Source organism: Gossypium arboreum, chromosome 12 (assembly GCF_025698485.1).
Source record: "Gossypium arboreum isolate Shixiya-1 chromosome 12, ASM2569848v2, whole genome shotgun sequence".
NCBI lineage: Eukaryota > Viridiplantae > Streptophyta > Magnoliopsida > Malvales > Malvaceae > Gossypium > Gossypium arboreum.
Genome location: NC_069081.1, coordinates 2,443,815 through 2,471,005, shown reverse-complemented (window position 1 = coordinate 2,471,005; position 27,191 = coordinate 2,443,815). Strand labels below are relative to the sequence as shown.

Below are 27,191 nucleotides of genomic sequence, written 5' to 3'. Positions count from 1 at the left end.
TACTTGCATAAAGAATTCGACTTATAATGACATTATTTTTTTTAACATTAATATAATTATAAGTTGTTATTACATTTACTCTTAAATAGGAGGATAATGTACTTTAGTACATTTAAACTCACGTCCTCCTGCACTGACAACAATGCCGTACCAATCGAACTATCACTCAATTAGCTGACGTTAATTTTTTCTTTTTAACTTTTCTATAAGTTTATATTATGTGAAGCAAGTACTCTTAAAATTATTTTTTTATCCATCTATTATTTGCTCGGTGGTGAAAAATATTTCATGTGTTTGTTTTGAAAAGAAATTTGACGATTATTTAAAACTAAAAGAAAATAAACTATATATATATTTATCATTATATAGGTAACAATAATTAAAATATATTATTTAAAAATTAAATGCGTAATTGCACATATAATATTAGAAACTAATTACTTAAATGAACGAATGAATTGCTTCGTATATTCATTATTTAATACTAGTAATTTTATCACACAAATATGTGTATGGAAACCATATAGTTAGAACCTAGATATATAATTAAAAGTAACCTTGTAATAAATAATAAAATGTAATATTTGAAACTAATTAAAATAACACATGAAATATGTTTGATATTAAAATTAAAAAATTAAATTAGGAGTAAAATTAAAATATATAAAAATCAAAATATTATATTTTATTAATACAAAATGATATTTTAGTAATTTCACTAACCGAGTTAATCGATCGACTCACGACACCAACTTAATTAAGTGACTAATTATTCAAGAAACTAACAAATTTTATTAATCAAATAACCTAACTAAAAATATTACAATAAACTAAAACTTCATAAGCTTAATTTTATAACATTAAGGTTTTAATTATATTAACCTTATAATAATGCTTCGTTAAATCATTCTGGCCATGTTTCTACGTTTCAATATTTGTTCTTTTATTTGACATGTCTATATTAATAAGGTAGTTCACTTTTTCTACTTCTATTTTAGTTAAATTTAAGAAATAATCTTTTAATAAAACTCTATTTATTTGTTTCAATTAAATTAAATTTTGATTAGTCTATATTATTTTATTATTATTTGACTTATTTAGTAATTTTTATTTTCGAATATGATTTTTTATCCTCTTTGGAGGGATTTTTTCACGTTAAATTTGTGTGTTTAATTTATCAATTTATTCTGTTATTTTTTTTCTTATTGTTTTATCGAGTCGATCTCAACAACTAATTTTATTATATGCAAATCACACAAAATAAGATTTTATTCCCACTTTTTTCCTTGTTTGAACTGATTTGTAATGATTTTGAGCTTATTTCAGCAAAGAGAGTTGAAGGTTAAGTTTGAGTGTATGGAATGAATTTGTTAACTTAAATTTTAGAAGTCTTAGTTTATATTCTCCGATTTTTTTCTTTGATTTAATGATATTTCTCTCATTTTTTATAAAAATACAATAGGTTTTATTATTTTAACATTTTAAAAATAAAATAAATTATAATTTTAAAATAAATTTTAAATTAGATGAATGATGAAATTAAAAATTTTAAGATTAATCTTTGATTTTTGTGTTTTATACCCACCTACCTACAGCTCGGGTGTCTTTCAAGGTTTATTACTTTGTTTATATATTTTTGCAAAATCTAAATATCATGAAGAAAGAAAAGATGAAAGCCACTGACTAGTGCTGCGAAGCGCTGTTGGCTGGCAACAAGCACTAGATCGGGATGGCAAAGAAGGGAGAAGGGGAAAAGGGAAGGAGAAATTTACTGGGATGTGAAGAGAAAAAAATCGAAAAGTATCTTATCTAAAAAAAAGGATAAGATGTTTTCCTAAAAAAACCTCTTTTTCTGGGAAAACAATAAAAATGTTTTTCGTAAAAGTTTTTTAAGGTAAACAAACACACCTTTGTATGGAAATGCGTTTCCAACGTGAATCGCGATTATGGTAAGAACTAAAAAGTAAAGACCGTTGACGGCCATTACGTCAACGTCGACTCGATAAAGAGAACCAAAAACCAACGATCCTCGTAAACAAAACGACAAAGAAATAACTAATTAACTACCAAACAAAATCCATGGAAGTTGCACCATACTTGTGCAAAGATAAAAATGCGCACGCACCCCCTGCCCTAATCACACTGAATTTGGAACATTCCCTGCGCTACCCTGTGCCGGATTTCCCCCATCTTCTCTCTCTTTCTCTGTCTAATGGCCACTTCTCTGCAAGTAAACCGCTTCTGCATCCGCGCCGCTTCCGATAATTTCGGCGGAAAATCCGGAGCTCTAAGTTTCCGGAAGCCTCTCAGCGTCAGATGCTCCGGTGATGTCGCTTCTTCCTCTTCCGTAGCTGTGGATCTCGATAACTTCGATGCCAAGACTTTTCGACGTGACTTGACGAGGAGCAAGAATTATAACCGGAAGGGGTTCGGTCACAAGGAGGAAACACTCGAGCTTATGAATCGGGAGTACACTAGTAAGTTAATCTCCAAATAGAAAAAAGGGGGAAAATCCGCTTATTTATTTAACATATAGAAAGGATTTCATTTGAATTTTGGCAGAAAGTTGATATTTTTTGGATAAAAAAATTTCAGGTGATATCATAAAAAAGTTGAAGGAAAATGGAAACGAGTATACATGGGGAAATGTTAGGGTAAAATTGGCTGAAGCGTATGGTTTTTGCTGGGGAGTTGAGAGAGCTGTCCAAATCGCTTATGAAGCCAGAAAACAGTTTCCCGATGAGAAAATTTGGCTTACGAATGAAATTATCCACAATCCAACTGTTAATAAGGTCTATACTTGCTCTTTTCTCCACTACAAGTATTATTTTACTCAGATTATACTATAAAATGATACAAAATTTCTTTGAAATTAATGAATTACTGGGTTTATTAGTTTCTTTACATAAATATAGTTTTTTTAAATGCAGCGATTAGAGGAGATGGAAGTTGAAGTTATTCCAATTGAAGAAGGGAAAAAACAGTTTGATGTAGTGAACAAGGGTAATGTTGTGGTTTTCCCTGCGTTTGGAGCTGCAGTTGACGAGATGTTGACCTTGAATGAGAAAAATGTGCAAATTGTTGATACAACTTGTCCTTGGGTAGCTAAGGTACCTTCTGCTGTAACTGGTTTGCTGTTTTAGCAATTTTTGTTTCTGTTATCAACTTTTGACCATTGAAATCACGAGTTCTTATTTCTTTTGAAGGTATGGAACACTGTGGAAAAGCACAAGAAAGGGGACTACACATCAATTATTCATGGTAAATATGCTCACGAGGAGACAATCGCGACTGCATCTTTTGCTGGAGTATATATCATTGTGAAGAATATGACTGAGGTATGTCATAAAGTGGCTAGTATTCTGTTCTTGTGTTCTTATAATTGTTTGTAAAAATTGTTTCTCCATGTTGTTTGATTTGTGGAGGCAATGTATGTTTGTGATTACATTCTTGGAGGTGAACTCGATGGATCTAGCTCAACCAAAGAGGCATTTACTTTGTTTTTTAGTTTCTTCATATGTAAGATGAACCTGCCATTGTGAAAATGTTCAGACGATTATCAGCTCTTTTGCAGAAATTTAAATATGCCACTTCAAAGGGATTTGATCCAGATCGTGACCTGGTAAAAGTTGGCATTGCGAATCAAACAACAATGCTGAAGGGAGAGACAGAGGAAATTGGTTAGTGGCACTCGTGCACCTATCACAAAACACCTTTTGTTTTTGCAAGGAATTGCTATTTGAGAGTTGAGCCACATGTTACGTTTTTGGTTTAACAGGAAAATTAGTAGAGAGGACAATGATGCAAAAATATGGAGTGGAAAATGTCAATGATCACTTTATAAGCTTTAACACAATTTGTGATGCAACACAAGTAAGTCAAGCATTTGTGATAGTTTGGTTTCCTTTATAAATTTTTGAATCTATTTTCTTATGGAGGACTTTACAGCATATACTGTTTCTTCACGTATTCTTTCCTCTCAACTGATTATATACCAATTTTTCTGTTAGTCATTAAATTAAACTTGATTTTTCATCTTTTTCAAAGGAACGACAAGATGCTATGTATAAGTCGGTGGAGGAAGACCTGGATCTTATGTTAGTAGTCGGTGGGTGGAACTCAAGCAACACCTCACATCTTCAAGAAATTTCAGAGGACCATGGGATCCCCTCAAATTGGATTGACAGTGAGCAGAGAATAGGTCCAGGAAACAGAATAGCTCACAAATTGAAAGTAAGTCTGAATCCAAACTAATCCAATTCTTAACAACTCTAATTATGCCAGTCAAAAAATTGCAATTTTTATTCTGACTATGCTTCTGCTGGGTTGTGGCAGCATGGGGAGCTGGTTGAGACAGAAAACTGGCTACCAGAGGGTCCCATCACAATTGGTGTTACATCTGCTGCCTCCACACCAGATAAGGTAACTGTACAGTTTGGTTTACTTATAATTTGCATGAATTGTATGTCCTTGTTGTACTCCTTGCTTTGTAGGGTAGAAAAGTGAGGTTGGAAGGGGGTGTGTTTAAGAGTGAGAGAAAACATTTTCAAAAGTGTTCTGTAGGAGAGAAAGTAAGGAGGAAGAAAATAGGAAATATGATTATTTTTTATCCTTATCAGGAAAAAACAACGACAACAACATTTTGAATAAAAAAGATATATTACCTACCTAGCATATGGATGGGAAGAAAAGACATCTATTCACTCTAATGACTACTAATAAAGCCTAAATGTTTTATTCCTGCAAAGACTCGAGATCACTTGTTTATAGTATGAACTTCACAGCTTGCAACTTTATTGGATTGTAGCTAATGCAGGCAATGATCATACCGTACATGTTGTATGAGCTGATATCATGATTCTTTTTTATAACACAATTTGGTTCGTACATTATATAACTAACCTTTTTGTGCTTAATTGTATTAACCAGGTTGTCGAGGAAGCCCTCATCAAGGTGTTTGATATAAAACGCGAAGAATTGTTGCAGGTAGCATAAATATAGGTTTACAGAGGTGCATCAGCCTTTTGATGCTTGTTTGGTAAGCACAATCTTGTCAATATAATTAAAACAGCGCAATAGCATGTACCCTTGAACTGTAATGCTGTATGTTACTATATATATTTTTATTTATTTATGATATATGTAAACTTTGAGTACCCATTTCAAAGTACACAGATCTAGACCAGGGTGAAGAGTAGTGAACCGGATTAGTTTTCATGTGTTTTAAAGACATTGCCTTTAGTTCAACGTCCTAGTTAAATCAGCCGTCCTGTTTGATTTGAATACTAAAGAAGTTAGCGTTTTTTTTTTCTTTAAAAAAACTTTATCCGTGTTAATGTGAAGCAACCTTAGATTAGTCTATAATCTGACATTTTTAAGAGGTAACAAATAATGCATGTTTGATTTAGCCTCTAGTAAAATTGATAACGCGTAAGTGTGATAGTATTTTTTGTCATAATCGTGTTTAAAGCCTTATATTATGTTTATGTTCTTTAATACTACAGTTTTATCCCCCAAAACATGATCCTTTCGTGCGGAAAACAAAGTGGAAGATGCTCGTCCCCTGCGTTTATCTGTTTCCCAGTTCTCCGTTACAATCTCATAGTCGGTAACTAGCAAATAAATAGTTTTGCAAATCAATCTATACAAAATCATGATGATAAAATAAAAAATAAAAAGAAAGAAAGAAAAGAAAGCCCAATAAATTTTCTTCCATCGTCACAAGGACCTACACTTAAGACGCATGAGACATAGATTTGCTCAAGACCCGAGCTACCTACACAATCTATTGGGCTGGATATTTAATAGACCACTCTTTGCATCAGGCTACGTGTCCAGTCTTATAAGCTTGAGATGGCTGGAGCCAGGACAAAGCTGGTACAGCCCATATTAATAATAAAACTAATATCTTATTTAAATCTAATTATAAGAATATATATATGTTTTTTAATTTCAGGTTTTGTAAAACACAATGAATGATGAAACTGTAAAAACACCTAAAAGCAAGGGAAAATACGGAACACCGGAATCAATCAGACAGTATTACATTAACATCAACAACCAATCAACTTCCCAAGCTGCGGTTAGTAGAACAGAGTCATTAAAATATAAAAAGAAAAACTCCATTGCTGACATTCAAAAAGAAAAAACTTGTACAGATTTTGCCCCTTCAAGTGACACCAGTGCTTCAATAATAGCGTTACTCACTGTTGTTTCAATGAGCTACTTTTTGATCTCTTTAACTCCCATGGCGGTAGACAGCCTTTATAATGAGAGTGCAAAAAGAGGGAAGACATTGACACTTCCTTTTGAGGCATTGAGATTGAGGATAAGCAACTGAAAGCACTTCTTAGCCTCTTCTTTTCACTGTCAGGTCGGAAGTTGGGGTCGTGGCGCACTGCAGACGCTTTAAGAGCCTCAGGAAGAATGCAGTTGCACAATGAACCTACAAGGAGGATCCAAAAATGACAAGGTGAAGACCGACTTCTAATGGCCTAAACAAGACAGGTTACTGTAGCCATTGATTCTGCTTCGGTTATAACCTATATTGGTAAATCATCTCTATCAACAATAATAATATAGCTTCAGCATAAGGTGTATATCATAAGCCTACTAAACACCTCGTGCTCTAGAAAAGTAGGAAGTAACATGTGATAAGCATCTCTCAATGGCAAAAAGCAAATAGAGGGTTGCCTAAAGTGTTAAATTAAAAATTCGGGTTAGAATAGTTCATTAAGGCTCCATCAAGACCAACATATATACTAAAGCATTCAAGCAAAGATATGCTGTTGACCCCAAAGAATTTTAGGCTCAATGTGTTATAGTACCGATTCTTGCAAGTCGATTCACCCACTTTGGTATATGGTTCCCTGTCAGCTTGTAACATATATCTTCACAGAAATGGTTGCAGTTCTTATAAATCAAGTTATACGAGTCACCATTGTAACTTGCAGATTGGTGTTCCACAAATTCTCTCAGCTGGACAGGATCCAAGCATGTTGTTCCCATGAAAATTGATTTCCTAAACTTGAAGCCGGGGCACTGTCGAGGTTCAACCTCAAATACACCACTAGTTGGGTAGTCATGAGCTCCAAAGGCATACTCTACACCTTGAACTGTAAGCATGCAAACTCATGAGAATACTATAAAATAATGCAAAACTATGTAATTTCTTGTTTTATGAGAAAAAAAAAGTTTATTCAATTTCATGTCTCATGACAGCCATCAGATACACTTCCGTGCTTGTTTATAGATAACCAAAGAAACCTTGAGAATACATCTAGGAATTTATGAAGCAAGGAGAAAATGAAGGTTTTTACTTGTCATATCATAGTTAGTCTAAAGAAGATGAGTTCAGACATCAGAAATTATTAAGGACCCAGCAGAGCATTTATCGGTGAACAATTAGAGGGCAAATGCTAAGTTTCTGATATAATAAATCTGCACCAATTCACTGTTTGGTCCCTCCTTCCCGGCCTAACAATAGACAACAACCTTATGCTTCCCCGGTGCCAATGCTATCGCATAGTAGCAAAAGCAATAACTAGTTACTTGAGTTGCATTACGGTCTTGCGCTTTTGCAAATTAAAAGAAAGATAATGACTGACATCTTTTGCATTCGAAGACTTTTAGATACCATTATAACAGTTTCAAGCCAAATAAATAACCAAGAAAACTGATGAACAAAGAAACAAAGCTAACCTTCAACCCCAGTGTGAAAGATACCAAGACCTGCCCAATAGACATAACCATTGACATTTGTTAAGTCATACACATTAAGGTAGACAGGAGCATTGCCAGGACTACAGCCTGCCGACTTTGCTTTCGGAAACATACAAAATTGAGTACCGGAATTGCCTCGGCGTCGAAGAGGCATAATAGTGTGCCAACCATGTTTTGGTTGCAATTTCATTGATACTGAAGAACAAATCAATACTTAGCTCCAACCTGCAGATATACAATGACACCTATATTATGTATGGAGAAATACAAATATGCGAAGGGTTTTAATTCAGCTGACAATCTAACAGCTTTATGATCCCAATGGAAGTCATCTCTTAGTCCTCAATGCTAAAATACTCAGTTGAATGAAAATACCACAATTAGTCTAAATGAATATATAAGTACACCCCAGATCTCATAATAAATTACCATTAGATTCAAGATTTCAAGCATTACTGTATTTGGAACTTTTCTTATTTTGGACTAATATAATGCAGGCACCATTACCAAGGAAATGCAAGTCTCCATATAGACTTAAAGCAATATAAAGGGGAAAAAATTCTTTCAAAGAGGCAGATCGAAAGACCCCAAAAGATGGAGTTTAAAGAGAAACCAAGTAATGGTACTTTGCAATCTTAACTCTAAACAATGAAAGTCAACTAAAAGAACATGGAGGAGCAGTGCAGCTATTTGTTGCAACTAAAGATGCAAAAACAAATCAACCAACTATAAAAGGAGCCAAACCCATGTTAGAAAACCTCCAAATCAAGCACACATTGTACACACAATGATAGAAAGGAAAAATGGAGAAAAAGAAGCATGAAAGAAAGAAACAGGCCTCAGTGGAGAGAAGTGTCAAGAGAAGAGATCCATGATTGAGAACACCACAAGGAAAGGTTGGCCAAAATGCAGGGAAAAGGTATCGTGAGGAGTCAGAGTAAAGAGACGAGGGGGTGTGCTGCGAACTGAAAGGCTGAAACCCACACATTTGGCTCTGCTGTTTCTTTTGTTTCTTCTGACAAAAACCAAAGCTGGAGTTGCAGTTTACAGAAACTATTTGTCCTTTACATTTCTTTGAAAGCTGAAAATCTATAAATTAAGAGAAACACGTATAAAATTAAATTTCTAGTAAAGTATTGTTTTGCTGCCATAATAAAAAAAGTTAAATTTACGAAGATGTGGATTTAATCCATGCACTTTAATTTGGTCATTTGTAATTTTTGTATTTTTAAATTTTAAAATTTTATTTATTTTCAAACGATAACAGTTAAATTTATTAAGTTTAGCTATTTTTAAAATTTAATCGACAAATATATTATCATTAGAAATTTGGTTAATGGATTAATGATTGTAATTTCCATAAAATTAAAATTTCAAAATCTAAAAAGTATAGAGACTTACAATGATCCAATTGAAAAGATAGATTAAACCTACAGTTGTACACATAATAAATGACTAATAATTAGATTTAACCAAAGCGAGTTTAATTGTCATTATTTAAGTCAAGATCAAATTTTCAAAATTTAAAAATGTAAAGATTAAAAGTTTCAATTCAAAAATATAAATACTAAAATTAATCAAATTAAAATATAGGAATTAAATCCACACCTCTCACAAAATATAGGGATTAATTGCAGAAATTAACCTAAAAAACCTCTAATTGCTAGAATATTTTAGTTTTCCCTTGCTAGATGCTTTTTTCAATTTCGTCAGACACAGAAAAAGATATATTTTATGGTAAAATTAAGTAAGGTAGATGGCAAACGTATACTGTACTAGATTTGAATTTACAAAAAAATTAAAATTCTATTTACCATTTTGTATGGGAAATTACTATACCATCCTTGTGTATTTGAAATGAGCCGTATTCTCGTAAGAATACTTTTCTCTTTTCACTTTTCCTAATAAAATCAATGTAAAATTTGTATATCATAATATTTATTTTAAAATTATTTTTTCACCCATATTATTTATATATATATATTTATAATATAGTTGATTTAGTGTTATTAGTCTATTCGACATCAATTCAAACCGATTACGATATTGTAATAAACAATCGGAATACATTTAATATTTTTAATATAATATTATATTTAACTTTCTTAATTTCTTTTTATTTGTAATTTAAATTATATTTTTATTTTACGTACATATTGCATATATGTTACTGATATTATTATTATTATTAATTTCAAATATTATTATTATTTATTATTTATTTTTTTAAACACATATTTATATCCTAAATACGATAATGTAGATTCCATATTGAATTCCAAGCAAATTCATCTATCCATCTCAATATACAATCTATATAGTAGCTTTCATATAAAAAATATACAAATTGTAACAAAAGAATAATCCTCTACTTTATATGCCAACTTTAATCTGGATAATCGTGATTCTAATAGTTTAATTATTAATTGAGAGATTTGAGAAGAGATCCAGTAATCATGTTCTAAATTCCTTACATCAAAACTAAAACCATCAACCCAATTCAAACTAATGAACTAAATCCATCCAACTCCCCCATTGAACAAGCCTCATGAACTGAACCGAAGCCATCCAACCATACCCATGAACCGCCTATTCATTATTTTGGTTTAGCTCAAATGAAATGTCGAAGATTTATCCAATCCTATATCATGTTGTAATTCTTGATTACGAGGAGTTGGAAGTTCGATATCTGCAATTGCTACGATGTGTGGAAGAATATCTTTAAAGACGAATTAGAAACTGAAAAACGAAAGTTGATGACTCACAAGCAAAGCATTTTAATAACATGCACTGGTCAATGTAGAAATATTAATAATTCTTCTATCAACCAAAAGAAGGGCACTCCACTATGGTTGAACAAATTTTGAAACAAAACTGGAAACACGTGAATTCATGATAATTGAGGTAAAAAATGATCACATGTTATCTAGTCAAGGATTGGATTATGGTTTCGGAAAACAAAGCTCGCCCTTCCTTATTCGGATGCATTTCAAAAAAAATGTAAGATCATGAGAAATAAACTTTAGGTCTCCAAAACAAACAATACCTTGGTAACAAAAGCAATCCAATTCCTTGCAACAACAAAGATCAGTATATGTGCCCTTCAAATTTTATAATAGGTAAATCTAAAAAAATATCAGCTTAGTAATAGATTGGGAAAACAAGATATAGTCATGCCAACAAAATATAAATATTTAAGTTGCAGATTAATGCTTAAACAATACCCAAAGCAGTGATGATCTAAATGTTGGAGATATCAAATGGAGATGATATATTTGGAGACTATATGGAATTAAACAGTAGACTTTGAGGTGTGGGTAACGCTTTCCAAAGAGAACTATTTGCCCCGCACAAAGTTGTTAGAGGGTTAAGACAAAGGTCGTCCTCCCGGGATACAATGAAGCTTTTGAATTTCTTTTGGTTAGCACAATCGATGAATTCTCTAACTCTTACTCTAATTTCTGAAATTGAATTGACTGTAATGTACATTGTGACCATCATGGTCTCTCTATTTATATGCACTCAATGGATACTATTTTGAAGAGTCACAACCCTTCATGTTGGACATACTTCTTAGAAGAAACATTTCCCATGGAAATGTATCCACTGGATGATAAATTATCACTTTTTAATTTTAATAGTGCTCATGAATAATTAATTTGCAATCTACAATTTCCAACAATCCCCCACTAGATGACTAATTCCAGAAAATAAGTACACAACGATTATGCATAAAGAAGGGTGTTCACAGATTAAACATTCCTTTAATGCAAACTCTTAAAGTATTAACAAAGTGAATGGTGGCTAGTCGCTTGAACCATCACACTTAAAGTTAATACTGGAAAAATTTCACATAGCCATAACATATTAGAGTAAGAGTTTATTTGCTTTAGCACCATTATGGCCATGTGCTCATTCCGTTTCATGAACATGTACGAGAGAAAACCATAAATAAAATCTCGTTGAAATGACACCACTTTATGTCCATATAGGTGGATTTCATGGCAATTAATGTCCATCCATTAAGAGTAAAACCAATCCTCCTAAAGCATAAACACTAAATCCTTTGAACCTCGAAACTAACTTTTGGCTAGAATAAGGTAAGGTTTCCATTATCAATGACGCGATTAGAATGATTTTGATCTCATCTTAGTGGTGGTACTCTTAACCAAATCCCTTGACAAACCTTTAGTCAATGGATCCGCTAAATTGTCAATTGACTTAACATAAGTAACAATTATCACATCGTCTCTAATCAATTGTCTCACATACTTATGTCTCAAACTTATATGTCTAGAATTTCCATTGTACACCTTATTGTACACTTGAGACATGGTGGATTCACTATCATAATATATGGAAATGGCAAGCCTACTTTGTGGCCACAATTTTATATCTAGCAAAAGATCTTTTAGTCATTCCACTTCCTTGCAAGTAGCTGCCAAGCTATAAATTCAGCCTCCATAGTTGAATGTGAGATACAAGTTTGTTTCTTAGAGCCCCAACTAATGGCTCCACCTTTGATCGTAAAAAATCATCTTGATGTGGGCTTATTGTCACTTAGACTTGTAATTCAACTTGCATCCGAGTAACCTTCTAGTACTGTGAGATAATCATTATAGAATAATCTCGAATTTTTTGTTTTCTTAAGATAGCCAAAAATCCTACAAATTCATTTCCAATGATCGACACTAAGATAATTTGTAAATCTCAACAATTTGCACTTAGCAAATGCAATATCGAGTCTAGTGCAATGTATTACATACAATCGACTTCCAATTGCGCTTGCATACTCAAGTTGCACTATAGCCCTGCCATTATTCTCACTTAACTTGAAGTTTGAATTGTATGGAGTGTTCAAATTCTTGATATTCAAGTGTTTAAACTTTTCCAATACTTTCTCAATGTAGTGAGACTGGCTTAGTGCAAAGCCTTGTTGGGAAATATGCCCATATTGTAGTAAAGATGTAACTATTTTCTATTTATTTGAACGATGAATAAATAAATAAAGTTAATTTCACATTTCACTATTATGTCTTTTGTATTTATGTCTTTTATATTTTTCATGCATAGCAAAATTGTAACAGGCAAATATTAGCTCATTATTTGTCTAAAGTTCAAACCGAAGATAAATAGCATTGTAAAGAACATTTACATTGTGAGAAAGATAACTTACTTCAGTAGATAATCTAAATGAGTCCATAATCCTGTAAAAGAATCAAAGTGAGCATTTGATTCAAATACTGAGAAGGATTATTATGTCATCTACAATTTCAATTGAGAAAATGACTACTCTTGGCTATCGGAGCAGTTGACTCCATGAGTAGAGACATAGATGTATTCATTGGTAGAATGATACATTAGACTAGACCAAAGATGAATTAATTTTGACTCCGTTTTTGAACTAATTCACTTGTGACGTTCATGGTGTGATTTACCTAAATCCTAAGTTAGTCAATGACCATATGTATGCAACTCATGTGATTTGCTATAAGTGGATGCTTATGCTCTAAAGATGATTGAGCCTATAGCCAGTATTTTGGGTACATGACTTGTGTATGGCATGACTTTACTAGCAATAGTGGAATTCATAGTTCAATTAAAGAGTTAATTATATTATCTCATTGGCATTGTATGGATTGATAAATATGGAACGTGGCTACGGGTTGCTCCTTCTCGAACGAGCAATTTATCACATTCATCCATTGACAGTGGTAATAATAATTATTAAAAAGACACAATGGTGACAATGAGATAAAATAGGATTGTATTGAGTGAACAGATTTAACTCAAAGGAATCAAGGATATCATATGATGGTAACACACACATGACGGGGCATTGGATAAAATAGTTGGATGAATTGCATTCGTAAAGAGTATATAATAAGGAGTTTTCAATCATGATACTTCTTATAGACTGACTCCATAATTAAGTAATTGCGAATTATTGGATCAATGCTTCTAGACATAATTGCAATCATTAGAGCCTAATGTATATGTCCGATTGGTCCCTCCGCTAGCTCAACAAAAGCTTGATCGGACTGCATTTGAATTAAAAGAAAATTCTACGATTTTGAGAATAGTTTAATTAAGTCAATTTATTCAATGTGGAATTAAATTAGGTGGTCGTGAGAATTGTTCAACTAGAGAATTTGACTAAAGAATTTTTGTGAAAAATTAATTTGGAAAATCTAAGTGATTTTTGGAAAAATTATTTTTGATCAAGGAAATTTAAATTAATCAAATCGATTAAAATTAATATGATATTTTTAGAAGTTAATTTTCAAGTCAGACAATTGACCCAATGAATAATTGAACTTGAAAATTGGACCTAAGATCATAAATTAGGCCAAAGAGCCCAAAACCGAGACCAAGACCCAAAAATTGGTCAAATCGCACTCGGTATGTGAAACCGAGCTAATAGTCCAACCGGTGGCTAGATCGGACCGATCAGGTCGTCATTGACCTAGACCGAACTAGCAATAGCCTAACCAACTCGAGGTGTCGTAAGGGTGTCGCACTTGCATCACTAGACACGACGGTACCGGTGGTTGTAACGATGGCGTCCCGGTGGTCGATGGCAGTTGGTTGTCGGTGCACTCCTACTGGGGCTCTACTAGAGAATTTGGTTTCAGATTAATTATTTCAAAATTAATATTATTTTAATAGTTTAATATTAAATTTAATTTAATACTTATTTTAATAGTATTTATTATTTTAATAGTTTAATATTAAATTTAATTTAATACTTATTTTAATAGTATTTATTAATTTAATATTAAAGTTATTATCTTAATATTAAATTTAATTTAATGTTTATCTTGTAAATAAATATTCTATTATTTTAATAAGATTTAATATTAAATTAATATAATAATTATTAAGATAAATATTAGATTAAATTTAATATTAAAGTGATTAAATTTAATCATAATTGAACTCTCTAAACTCTCCTATATAAAGAGAGTCTTGTGTCATTATTTACACACACTTGCATTCAAGAGAAAGTTGTAGAGAGAAAATTCTCTGAAGAGATTATTCCATAAAATTTCTAAATATATTTTTTTGATTTACAACTTGACCCAAAAGTTTAGAAAATTTACAAAATTACCCCACTGGTAATTTTTGTGGAAAATTTTCTAATTCAAAGCGAGTCCACACTCGGTAGACATGAGCTTGAGAATAGTAGAGAAGACTACTCGGTTAAAGAGCTCATCCTAGAATAATCGAAAAGGTATAATTTTAATTAAGTGTTAATTACTTTAGATATCGCAACCAAGATCTTGTTTTGAAAAAAAAAAATAAAACTCTGGTTTTTCCCTAAATTTATTTTTCCGCTACGTTTTCCAAACCCATTTTTCCAACAAGTCCCTTTCATGCTTTTGAACTTTTATACCTAGAATTGTATATACCTCGTTGAGATCCTTCATCTTAAAATTCGAGGCTAGATACTTTTTGGTCTCACGATCACCTTCCATATTCGTCCCAAAAATCAACAAATCATTTACATAAAGATAAATAATTACACCATACCTATTGGTGAATTTAGTGTAAATACATTTATCTACACCATTATGTAAAAAACCATATGACAAGATAACCGAGTCAAATTTCTCCTGCCACTGTTTAGGCACTTGTTCTAAACCTTATAATGACTTGATCAACTTACATACCTTATGTTTATTCTTAGAAAGCAAAAAGCCTTCCAATTGTTCTATATAGACTTCTTCTTCGCGATCACCATTCAAAAAAGTCGTCTTAAAATTCATTTGATGTATATGTAATATCCTAAATTAAGGCTTAATCGGAATAGTAGTTTCGTGACCACAAATTCGAGATAGAAATAATTATTTTACAATGATTTTGATGTTTATGATATGATTGCATGATTGTGTGAAAATTTCGTGATGAAATTCTATGCCTAAAGTGCTTAAATTGAAAGTAGGGACTAAATCGAATAAGTTGCAAAACTTGCATTCTAGAAGTTTTTAGTATGAAATTGTTTTGGAATATTAATGAGGAGGTCTTAAATAGCAATTTTACCAATTTTAAGTTCATGGACAAAATTAGGACATGGAAGGAATTTTTGGAAAGTTTAGTAGTAAGGGTATTTTGGTCATTTAGTTATTAAAATGAATTAAAAACAAAATTAAAAGCCAATTTTGTCCATCTTCTTCATTAGGCCGAAATTTCAAGGGTTCTCCATAGCTAGGGTTTGTTTCAAGCTTCCAAGCTCCATAGTAAGTGATTCCAAGCCCGTTTTAATGATATTTACGTTTTTGAGATCCCTTAACTCGATAAAGCTTATGTTAGCAATAATTTAACCTAGGGTTTATATTTGGAAAAATACCCATAGGTGAAATTTGTGTATTTTGATGTTTTATGGTAGAATATGAAGTTTTAAATTATGTTAGACAACTTGTACTACTCGATTTTAAGCAAAAACGAGTAAAAGGGCTTAATCGGTAAAAATACCTAATAGTCACAAGTACATGTTAGAGTGAGAATTTGATGTTGCCATAGAAGAGAAAAGTGATCAGCATGTTGTAAAACATAAGAATAAGGAATAAAGTTTAATCCGAGCCTAGGGGCAAAAATGTAAATATGCAAAAGTTTAGGGGTAAAATTGTAATTTTGCCAAAATTTGAGTTAAGGATTAATTTGATAATGTGAGTATTAAATAAGCTAAATGTGTTATTTTAGATCAAGAAAGACGTGGAATCGACCTCAATTGAGGAAAAGAAAAGATTGTGGACTAAATTGCAAAATCTTTGTATTTTGGTACCAAGGTAAGTTCATGTGTAAATAATGTAGCATAATTGTTATTTTTAAGTTATTGATATTAATTATGTGTTATGCTGAATTTTATTATGAAATGTATGCTTTGTGGTTAATTTCAAATAATATGTAAATTATGTGAACTACTTGTTAAATATAATTGTTACTAGAGTATTGATTTGGCATTCTACGGAAGACGGCAAGGATAAGTGTTCGAGGAAAAGCCCGTTTGAACCTTAGGAATAGATTAGGATACAAGTGACATGTCACTAGGATGGTTGAGCATCCGAACTCGTTGAGTTGAGTCCGAGTTCACTTATGGATGCGAATGTCCAAACTCGTTGAGTTGAGTCCGAGTTCGTGAGATGTAACTAGGCATCCGAACTCGTTGAGTTGAGTCCGAGTTCACTTATGGATGCGAACGCCCGAGCTCGTTGAGTTGAGTCCGAGTTCGCTTATGGGCGGGTTACATGATTGCTTGATTGAATATGTGGCACTTATGTGCAAGTTATCCATGTATCCGAATTATATTCGATGTGTTCAACGGTAAAGTTCTACTCAAATGGAGGAAAATTTCGAGATGTAAAGAGACGTATTGGTAAGTGATATGAAATGGATATTTTGGACAGGTATGTATTTAACCCTCGGGTTGAGTATTGATACAACCACGATAAGGTAATAAGATGATGAAGAATGATTAAAATGTGATATGTGTTTTAGTGATGTATGCTAATGTTGGTGGTATAACTGTTTGTTATGTTACTTATTATTTGCATATGAACTTACTAAGCATTTATGCTTACTCCTCCTTCTTACTCATTGTAGTTTTGGACAAGCCACTCAGAGTCGGGATAGGTCGAAGGCTCATCACACTATCCGTAAGATTTTTGGTAAATGGCTTGTAAATTTAAGTATGGCATGTATAGCAATATACCCATTTTGTGTAAATGATCTTATGGTATGGTTGTGAAATGGTTGAGGAAATGCTTGATAATGATAAATTATGAAAATGGTTAGTTTAGATTATGTTTGATGTTAAGGAAAACTATTAAGATACTTAGTGCATAAAAACTCATAAAAGGATGAAATTTACCATAAACAGAATACCGCAGCAATACTAACGCGAGTTTGAAAATTTACTAAAATCATAGAAATTGAATTTGGTGATGAAATACATATCAAATTGAAGCTTATTATGTCTAGTTTCACATGAAACAAATGAAACAAGTAAAGGAAGTATATGTTAGAAGATATTTTAATTTTAGTGAAACAGAGTCATAGCAGTTTCTGAATCCCTGTTCCTACTTTAGAAATTCACCATAAATTGTAAAGATATAATTAGGTGGTGTATTTTATATCCTCAGAATCCTTATTTAGTCTAGTTTTAGTATAAACAAACCTCATAGTCATATGAATTTTTTACAGAGAGAAATGTGGTTCGTAGTAAACAAAGGTCAGACTAGTTGAGTCTTGAAACAGGGTAACTTTAACTAATAAACTGTACTAATTGGCCCAACCAAAATTCTATAAAAAATTAGTAGATAGTTTTATGAGTCTAGATTCAGGAAAATTTACGGATCTTAATTTTGAGTTTTGTAACTCGAGATATGATTTTTCTTGTGACTGTGATGCAAGTAGCTTAAAAGCTGTGAATGTAGAAACAAATAATTCAAAGTTCTAAAAATGTTAAACTAAGCTTAGTAACACCTCATACTCGACTCCGTGACGGTCTCGGTGTGGGGCGTTACATTTAGTGGTATCAGAGCAGGTTTAGTCGGTTCTCGAACTACGTGTTGTATGTACGGATTTTGCTATACATGCCATATGTATGAATTGTGATAGTGTGACGACTTCTGACCTTTTTAAATGAAATTTTTTTTATATAGTAAACGGATCTCGATCCAGCTGTGGCAGATGAAGTCTGAGTAATGCGCCAGCTCCGGCTGATGGAGCAGCGCCACGAAAACCCACCCCTCTTGTTGGTCGGGGAGGAGGAAAGGGATCGGAAGCCTTTCTCCAAATGATGAGTGCATGGTACATCGAGTTCGTTCGACGAACCCAAATGTACGACCTCCCCACCTCCCTCAATTCCTCAACCTATGCCTCCAATGCCTCAAGGAGTGGATATGATAAAATTTCACAGAACCCCGTTGATAGAATTCGTAAACAAGGGCTGAAGAATTTAGAGCAAATATTGATGATGATGCGAGAAAGCGAGTTCGCTTGAAAATTCTATCCGGTATTTGATGAATTATCTTGTACACCGAAGAATGTTTGAAATGTGCTACATCTTTGTTGAGAGATTCAGCCTATAATTGGTGGAAGACTTTGATTTGGTGGTACCGAAAGAGAGGGTAACTGGGAATTCTTTCAAGAAGAGTTTGGAAGAAATATATTAGTGAAAGATTTATTGATCGAAATGTAAAGAGTTTCTTGAGTGAAGCAAGGTAATATGACAGTCTCGAATATGAAAGAGAGTTTGTTCGATTAAGTAAGTATGCTGGGAATATGTTCCTCTGAAGCCAAGATGTGCCGACGATTTGAAGACGGGCTTAACGAAGACATTAAGGTATTTGTTGGGATCCTTGAACTAAAAGAAATGGTGGTACTTGTCGATCGAGCTTGCAAGGTGAAGAATTATGAAGGAAAAGAAAAGGTAGAATCAAACACGAAATTGGAAGAAAAACCAATGAGTAATGCACCCTCACAAAGAAACCGGAAAGTCAAGAAATATGAATCCTCGTTCCCAAGTTTCATTGGGCAATCATATGGAAATTTTAAGAAGCGAAATGTGGGTCCTAAATCTCAGACTACTTCTGCGGCTAGTGTGGGAAATACAAGATTTGTTAAACCCGAGTGCCAGCGGTGTGGTAGAAATCATTTTGGTCCGTGCAGAGCAAATGAATGTTTTCGATGTGGTTCTCCGGATCATTTTATTAGAGACTGCCCAGAGAGAGCTGAGAAAGAAAAATTTCAGAATGTAAAAGCTAGTGGTGCAGACTCGAGGGGAAGGTATCCGAGAAAAGTTGGAAGTGAAACAAGCAGTAAGAATGTAGCCAGGGATGCACCGGTTAGACCTGAAGGAAGGGCTCCAGCTAGAACTTATGCTATTAAAGCGCGTGAAGATGCTTCCTCACCTGATGTGATTACCGGTACATTTTCTCTCTATAATGTTAATGTTATTGCTTTGATTGATCCCGGTTCTATTCATTCATATGTGTGCATGAAATTGGTGTCTAGTATGAATATACCTGTTGAGAATACAAAATTTATGATTAGAGTGTCGAATCCGTTAGGCAAATGTGTGACTGTTGATAAAGTATGTAAGAAATGTCCTTTAATGATTCGGGATCATTACTTTCCGGCCGACTTGATGTTGTTGCCGTTTGATGAATTTGATGTTATTTTGGGTATGGATTGGTTGACATTGCATGATGCTATAGTAAATTGCAAAGAAAAGGTTATAGAATTAAAGTGTGGAAATGGTGAAACTCTGCGGGTTGAATCGGATAAATCGAGGCATTGCCTAGTGTGATTTCTTCAATGTCGGCTCAAAGATATCGAGAAAGGGTTATGAAGCTTATTTGGCGTATGTAATTAATACAAAAGAAGTTGAAAAGAAAGTTGAATCGGTCTTGGGTTGTGTGTGAATTTGCGGACGTATTTCGGAAGAATTGCGGGTTTGCCTCAGTCAAGGAAGTAGAATTTGGTATTGATTTGATACAGGAACAGCTCCGATCTCGATTGCTCCATATAGAATGGCACCAACAGAGTTGAAAGAATTAAAGTCGCAGATTGCAAGAGTTGGTGATAAAGGCTTTGTGAGACCGAAGTTTTTCACCTTGGGGTGCTCCGTGTTATTTGTGAAAAAGAAGGATGGTTCTATGAGATTATGTGTTGATTATCGGCAGTTAAACAAGGTGACAATCAAAACAAGTATCCGTTCTTAGAATTGATGATTTGTTTGATCACTAAAAGGAGCGACATGGTTTTCAAAGATTGACTTAAGATCTGGGTATTACCAAGCTGCGGGTAAAGGAGTCGGATGTACCTAAAGCGCTTTTAGAACAAGGTATGGTCATTATGAATTTTTAGTTATGCCATTCGGATTGACAAATGCTCTGTTGTGTTTATGGATTTAATGAATCGCATATTTCGCCATACTTGGACAAATTTGTTGTGGTGTTTATAGATGATATTTTAATTTATTCAAAAGATGAGATGAACATCTTGAGCATTTGAGGATAGTTTTGCAAACTTTGAGAGATAAGCATTTGTATGCTAAGTTTAGTAAAAGTGAATTTTGGCTCGGGAAGTTGGATTTTTGGGTCATATTGTTTGGTGATGGTATACGGGTTGATCCTAGTAAAATTTCAGCCATTGTTGATTGGAAACCATCGAAAAACGAATCGAAGTTAGAAGTTTCTTGGGGCTAGCTGGGTATTATCGGCGGTTTGTAAATGGATTTTCTATAATTGCTGCTCCTATAACTAGATTACTCGAAAGGATGTTAAATTTGAATGGACGGAAGAATGTCAACGAGTTTTGAAGAATTGAAAAGTTATTAACAGAGGCACCGGTGTTAGTACAGCCCGAATCGGTAAAGAATTTGTGGTGTATAGTGATGCTTCTCTAAATGGTTTGGGGTGTGTGCTCATGCAAGAAGGAAAAGTGGTGGCATATGCTTGAGGCGATTAAAACCTCATGAGAGGAATTATCCTACTCACGATTTGGAATTGGTGCGGTGGTGTTTGCTTTGAAAATTTGGCGACATTATTTGTATGGTGAAAAATGTCGGGTATATACCGACCACAAAAGTCTTAAGTACTTGATGTCACAAAAAGACTTGAATTTGAGACAACGAAGATGGTTGGAGTTGTTGAAAGATTACGAGCTTGTTATTGATTATCATCCGGAAAAGCGAATATGGTTCTTGATGCTTTGAGCGAAAGTTGTTGTTTGCTTTGAGAGTTATGAACACTCGGTTGAAAGTGTCAAATGATGGTTCGATTCTAGCGAGTTAAGAGCAAAACCAATGTTTTTACAAGAGATTTCGAAACTCGAAAAATGATCAAGATTTGCTAGCCAAAAGAAAATAAAGTGTGAAGTCGTCACGGGATCGATTTGAATTGGTTCTGATGGGTGCTTAATGTTTAAAGATCGGATTTGTGTACCGAAGAATGAGGAATTGATTCAAAAGATCCTACAGGAAGCACATAGTGGTTATTTCTCGATTCATCCGGGTAGTACGAAAATGTATAATGACTTGAAGAAAATGTATTGGTGGAATGGAATGAAAAGAGATATATCAGAGTTTGTGTCCAAATGCTTAATTTGTCAACAGGTGAAAGCTGAACACCAAGTACCTTCAGGATTACTCCAGCCTATTATGGTTCCTGAAGGGAAATGGGATCAGATTACTATGGATTTTGTTTCAAGATTGCCATTGACTCCGGAAAAGAAAGATGCCATCTGGGTAATAGTTGACAGATTAACTAAGTCGGTTCATTTTATCCCGGTACGTACGAATTATTCTCTTAACAAGTTGGCTGAACTGTATATTAAAGAAATTGTTAGATTACACGGAATACCATTATCGATTATTTCAGATAGAGATCCAAGGTTTACCTCGCGGTTTTGGCAAAAGTTGCAAGACGCGTTAGGTACGAAGTTAAATTTCAGTACTGCTTTTCATCCACAAACTGATGGACAATCAGAGAGAGTAATTCAGATTTTTGAAGACATGCTCAGATGTTGTGTATTGGAATTTCAAGGAAGTTGGGAAAGATATTTGCCGTTGGTAGAATTTGCTTACAACAATAGCTATCAGACGAGCTTGAAAATGGCACCTTATGAAGCATTGTATGGTCGCAAGTGTCGAACTTCTTTGTATTGGACTGAACTCAAGGAAAATCAGATTTATGGAGTTGATTTAATAAAAGAAACTGAAGAAAAAGTGAAGATAATTCGAGATTGTTTGAAAGCTGCTTCAGATAGACAGAAATCTTATGCAGACCTAAAGCGAAAGAACATTGAGTTTCAAGTTGGTGATAAGGTATTTTTGAAAGTGTCTCCATGGAAGAAAGTCCTTAGATTTGGACGAAAGGGCAAGTTAAGTCTGCGTTTTATTGGACCGTATGAAATAATTGAAAAGTTGGACCAGTAGCATATCGGCTAGCTTTACCACCGAATTAGAAAAGATTCATGATGTGTTTCACGTATCTATGTTACGTCGGTATCGTTCAGATCCTTCACATATAATTTCACCGAGAAATTGAACTACGACGATATGACTTATGAAGAAGAACCGATTAAGATTTTAGCTCGAGAAGTCAAACAACTAAGAAATAAAAGTGTTGCACTTGTGAAAGTGTTGTGGCAAAAGCATGGGGTAGAAGAGACTACATGGGAAACTGAAGAAACTATGAGAAACCAATACCCACACTGTTTACAAGAAGATTTTCGAGGACGAAAATCTTTAAAAGGGGAGAGTTGTAATATCCTAAATTAAGGCTTAATCGAATAGTAGTTTCGTGACCACAAATTCGAGATAGAAATAATTATTTTACAATGATTTTGATGTTTATGATATGATTGCATGATTGTGTGAAAATTTCGTGATGAAATTCTATGCCTAAAGTGCTTAAATTGAAAGTAGGGACTAAATCGAATAAGTTGCAAAACTTGCATTCTAGAAGTTTTAGTATGAAATTGTTTTGGAATATTAATGAGGAGGTCTTAAAAGCAATTTTACCAATTTTAAGTTCATGGACAAAATTAGGACATGGAAGGAATTTTTGGAAAGTTTAGTAGTAAGGGTATTTTGGTCATTTAGTTATTAAAATGAATTAAAAACAAAATTAAAAGCCAATTTTGTCCATCTTCTTCATTAGGCCGAAATTTCAAGGGTTCTCCATAGCTAGGGTTTGTTTCAAGCTTCCAAGCTCCATAGTAAGTGATTCCAAGCCCGCTTTTAATGATATTTATGTTTTGAGATCCCTAACTCGATAAAGCTTATGTTAGCAATAATTTAACCTAGGGTTTATATTTGGAAAAATACCCATAGGTGAAATTTGTGTATTTTGATGTTTTATGATAGAATATGAAGTTTTAAATTATGTTAGACAACTTGTACTACTCGATTTTAAGCAAAAACGAGTAAAAGGGCTTAATCGGTAAAAATACCTAATAGTCACAAGTACATGTTAGAGTGAGAATTTGATGTTGCCATAGAAGAGAAAAGTGATCAGCATGTTGTAAAACATAAGAATAAGGAATAAAGTTTAATCCCGAGCCTAGGGGCAAAATGTAAATATGCAAAAGTTTAGGGGTAAAATTGTAATTTTGCCAAAATTTGAGTTAAGGATTAATTTGATAATGTGAGTATTAAATAAGCTAAATGTGTTATTTTAGATCAAGAAAGACGTGGAATCGACCTCAATCGAGGAAAAGAAAAGATTGTGGACTAAATTGCAAAATCTTTGTATTTTGGTACCAAGGTAAGTTCATGTGTAAATAATGTAGCATAATTGTTATTTTAAGTTATTGATATTAATTATGTGTTATGCTGAATTTTATTATGAAATGTATGCTTTGTGGTTAATTTCAAATAATATGTAAATTATGTGAACTACTTGTTAAATATAATTGTTACCGAGTATTGATTTGGCATTCTACGGAAGACGGCAAGGATAAGTGTTCGAGGAAAAGCCCGTTTGAACCTTAGGAATAGATTAGGATACAAGTGACATGTCACTAGGATGGTTGAGCATCCGAACTCGTTGAGTTGAGTCCGAGTTCACTTATGGATGCGAATGTCCGAACTCGTTGAGTTGAGTCCGAGTTCGTGAGATGTAACTAGGCATCCGAACTCGTTGAGTTGAGTCCGAGTTCACTTATGGATGCGAACGCCCGAGCTCGTTGAGTTGAGTCCGAGTTCGCTTATGGGCGGGTTACATGATTGCTTGATTGAATATGTGGCACTTATGTGCAAGTTATCCATGTATTCAATTATATTCCGATGTGTTCAACGGTAAAGTTCTACTCAAATGGAGGAAAATTTCGAGATGTAAAGAGACGTATTGGTAAGTGATATGAAATGGATATTTTGGACAGGTATGTATTTAACCCTCGGGTTGAGTATTGATACAACCACGATAAGGTAATAAGATGATGAAGAATGATTAAAATGTGATATGTGTTTTAGTGATGTATGCTAATGTTGGTGGTATAACTGCTTGTTATGTTACTTATTATTTGCATATGAACTTACTAAGCATTTATGCTTACTCCTCCTTCTTACTCATTGTAGTTTTGGACAAGCCAGCTCAGAGTCGGGATAGGTCGAAGGCTCACCACACTATCCGAAGATTTTTGGTAAATGGCTTGTAAATTTAAGTATGGCATGTATAGCAATATACCCATTTTGTGTAAATGATCTTATGGTATGGTTGTGAAATGGTTGAGGAAATGCTTGATAATGATAAATTATGAAAATGGTTAGTTTAGATTATGTTTGATGTTAAGGAAAACTATTAAGATACTTAGTGCATAAAAACTCATAAAAAGGATGAAATTTACCATAAACAGAATACCGCAGCAATACTAACGCGAGTTTGAAAATTGACTAAAAATCATAGAAATTGAATTTGGTGGTGAAATACATATTAAATTGAAGCTTATTATGTCTAGTTTCACATGAAACAAATGAAACAAGTAAAAGAAGTATATGTTAGAAGATATTTTAATTTTAGTGAAACAGAGTCATAGCAGTTTCTGAATCCCCTGTTCCTACTTTAGAAATTCACCATAAATTGTAAAGATATAATTAGGTGGTGTATTTTATATCCTCAGAATCCTTATTTAGTCTAGTTTTAGTATAAACAAACCTCATAGTCATATGAATTTTGTACAGAGAGAAATGTGGTTCGTAGTAAACAAAGGTCAGACCAGTTGAGTCTTGAAACAGGGGTAACTTTAACTAATAAACTGTACTAATTGGCCCAACCAAAAATTCTATAAAAAAATTAGTAGATAGTTTTATGAGTCTAGATTCAGGGAAAATTTATGGATCTTAATTTCGAGTTTTGTAACTCGAGATATGATTTTTCTTGTGACTGTGATGCAAATAGCTTAAAAGCTGTGAATGTAGAAACAAATAATTCAAAGTTCTAAAAATGTTAAACTAAGCTTAGTAACACCTCATACTCGACTCCGGCGACGGTCTCGGGTGTGGGGGCGTTACAGTATATGTAATTTATGGTTAGATGCAAGTGCCATAAGAATTCGAATGGAGGTCATCCTAGCCACTGGTGCATAGGTTTCAAAATAATCCAGGTCTTTCTTTTGCCTAAATCCTGTAGCCACCAACCTAGCTTTAAAGGTTGGAGGACCCCCTGTTGGAGTATTCTTCCTTTTAAACACCCATTTAAACTCGATAGGTTTCAATCCTTGAGGAAGATCAACTAGAATCAAAGTATTGTTGGATAATATTGAATCCATTTCATCATTAATCGCTTCTTTCCAAAATGTTGCATCCTTAAAAGTCATGACTTCACCATAGGATTGTGGATCACCATCCACATTAAACATTATAGGGATCTTCCTAATTACAGATTCTCTATTTCCCTCAATAAGGAATGCTAGAGGTTGCAAGGAAATGAAATCGGGACCAAAATCCTTTATTTTTCTCACTCTTTGACTTTTCCTCTACTCTATATCCTTATTGTCACAAAGACTTCTCTTGGTTTTGTCACTTGAGATCATTGGTTGGTATTCTTTTTTCCGAATCCGTTGAATCATTGAAAACTTTATTTTCAATGAATACAACATTTCAATTATCGTATTTGACACTAAGTAAAGAATACGATAAGCCTTCGCGTGTTGGGTATATCCAACGAATGCACTATTAACAACTCTTGGTCCTAACTTTATTCTCTGTTGGTCGAGAACTCTATAATAAGCCAAACACCCCCTACACTTAGAAATAATCTAAGTTTGGCATCCGACCCTTCCATAACTCATATGGAGATACTTTGAATTTTCTCAATAGTATTCTATTAAGGATATAACATACAGTCAATAATGCTTCACCCATAGATCATATGGAAGTTTAGCTTTTAACAACATCAAGTTAACCATATCCATTAAAGTATAGTTCTTTCTTTCTGCCAAACCATTTTATGGTAGAGCATAAAGCATGGAACACTCGTACGACACCTTATTCCTTACAAAATAAATTAAATTCATTTGAAAAATATTCACCACCTCTATCACTACGAAACACTTTAATTTTCTTACTAAATAAATTCTCAACCTCATTTTTAAAATGTTTAAATATATCAAAAGCCTCGTCTTTACTTGTCATAAGATACACAAAAGCAAATCTAGATAGGTCATCTATAAAAGTGATAAAATATCGTTTTCCACCTTTTGTTAGAGTTCCATTTAATTCACAAACTTCCGAATGGATTAAATCTAACACTTATGAATTCCTTTCACACTTATTAGAAAACCATTTCTTGGTAATTTTGATTGAATACAAACTTCACATTTACCCACAAACTTATCATTACTTAGATTGATATAACCATTATTTTTCATATATTGTAAATTTTAAAATTAAAATATGTTAAACACACATGCCACAAAGGATATGATTCAATGATATAAGTAGAAGAATTAACTTTATT

At 33.4% G+C, this 27,191-nt stretch overlaps 2 protein-coding genes across 2 annotated transcripts; one reads left to right on the top strand and one right to left on the bottom strand.

Annotated features, from left to right (window-relative positions):
- Positions 1-1,894: 1,894 nt before the first annotated feature.
- On the top strand, positions 1,895-5,293 carry LOC108478591 (4-hydroxy-3-methylbut-2-enyl diphosphate reductase, chloroplastic-like). The gene is made up of 9 exons (XM_017781054.2): positions 1,895-2,477; positions 2,596-2,792; positions 2,931-3,110; positions 3,207-3,338; positions 3,575-3,680; positions 3,779-3,873; positions 4,048-4,233; positions 4,336-4,422; positions 4,930-5,293. The coding sequence occupies exons 1-9, from the start codon at positions 2,213-2,215 to the stop codon at positions 4,993-4,995; spliced, it is 1,314 nt and encodes a 437-aa protein (XP_017636543.1). The 5' UTR covers positions 1,895-2,212; the 3' UTR covers positions 4,996-5,293.
- A 234-nt stretch (positions 5,294-5,527) lies between these two features.
- LOC108478292 (deSI-like protein At4g17486) lies at positions 5,528-8,856 on the bottom strand. Its single transcript, XM_017780735.2, has 4 exons — positions 8,561-8,856; positions 7,702-7,947; positions 6,828-7,115; positions 5,528-6,445 (listed from the first exon to the last, which is right to left on the bottom strand). Exons 2-4 carry the CDS (start codon positions 7,910-7,912, stop codon positions 6,204-6,206), a joined length of 741 nt encoding a protein of 246 aa, XP_017636224.1. The 5' UTR covers positions 7,913-7,947; positions 8,561-8,856; the 3' UTR covers positions 5,528-6,203.
- Positions 8,857-27,191: the final 18,335 nt, after the last annotated feature.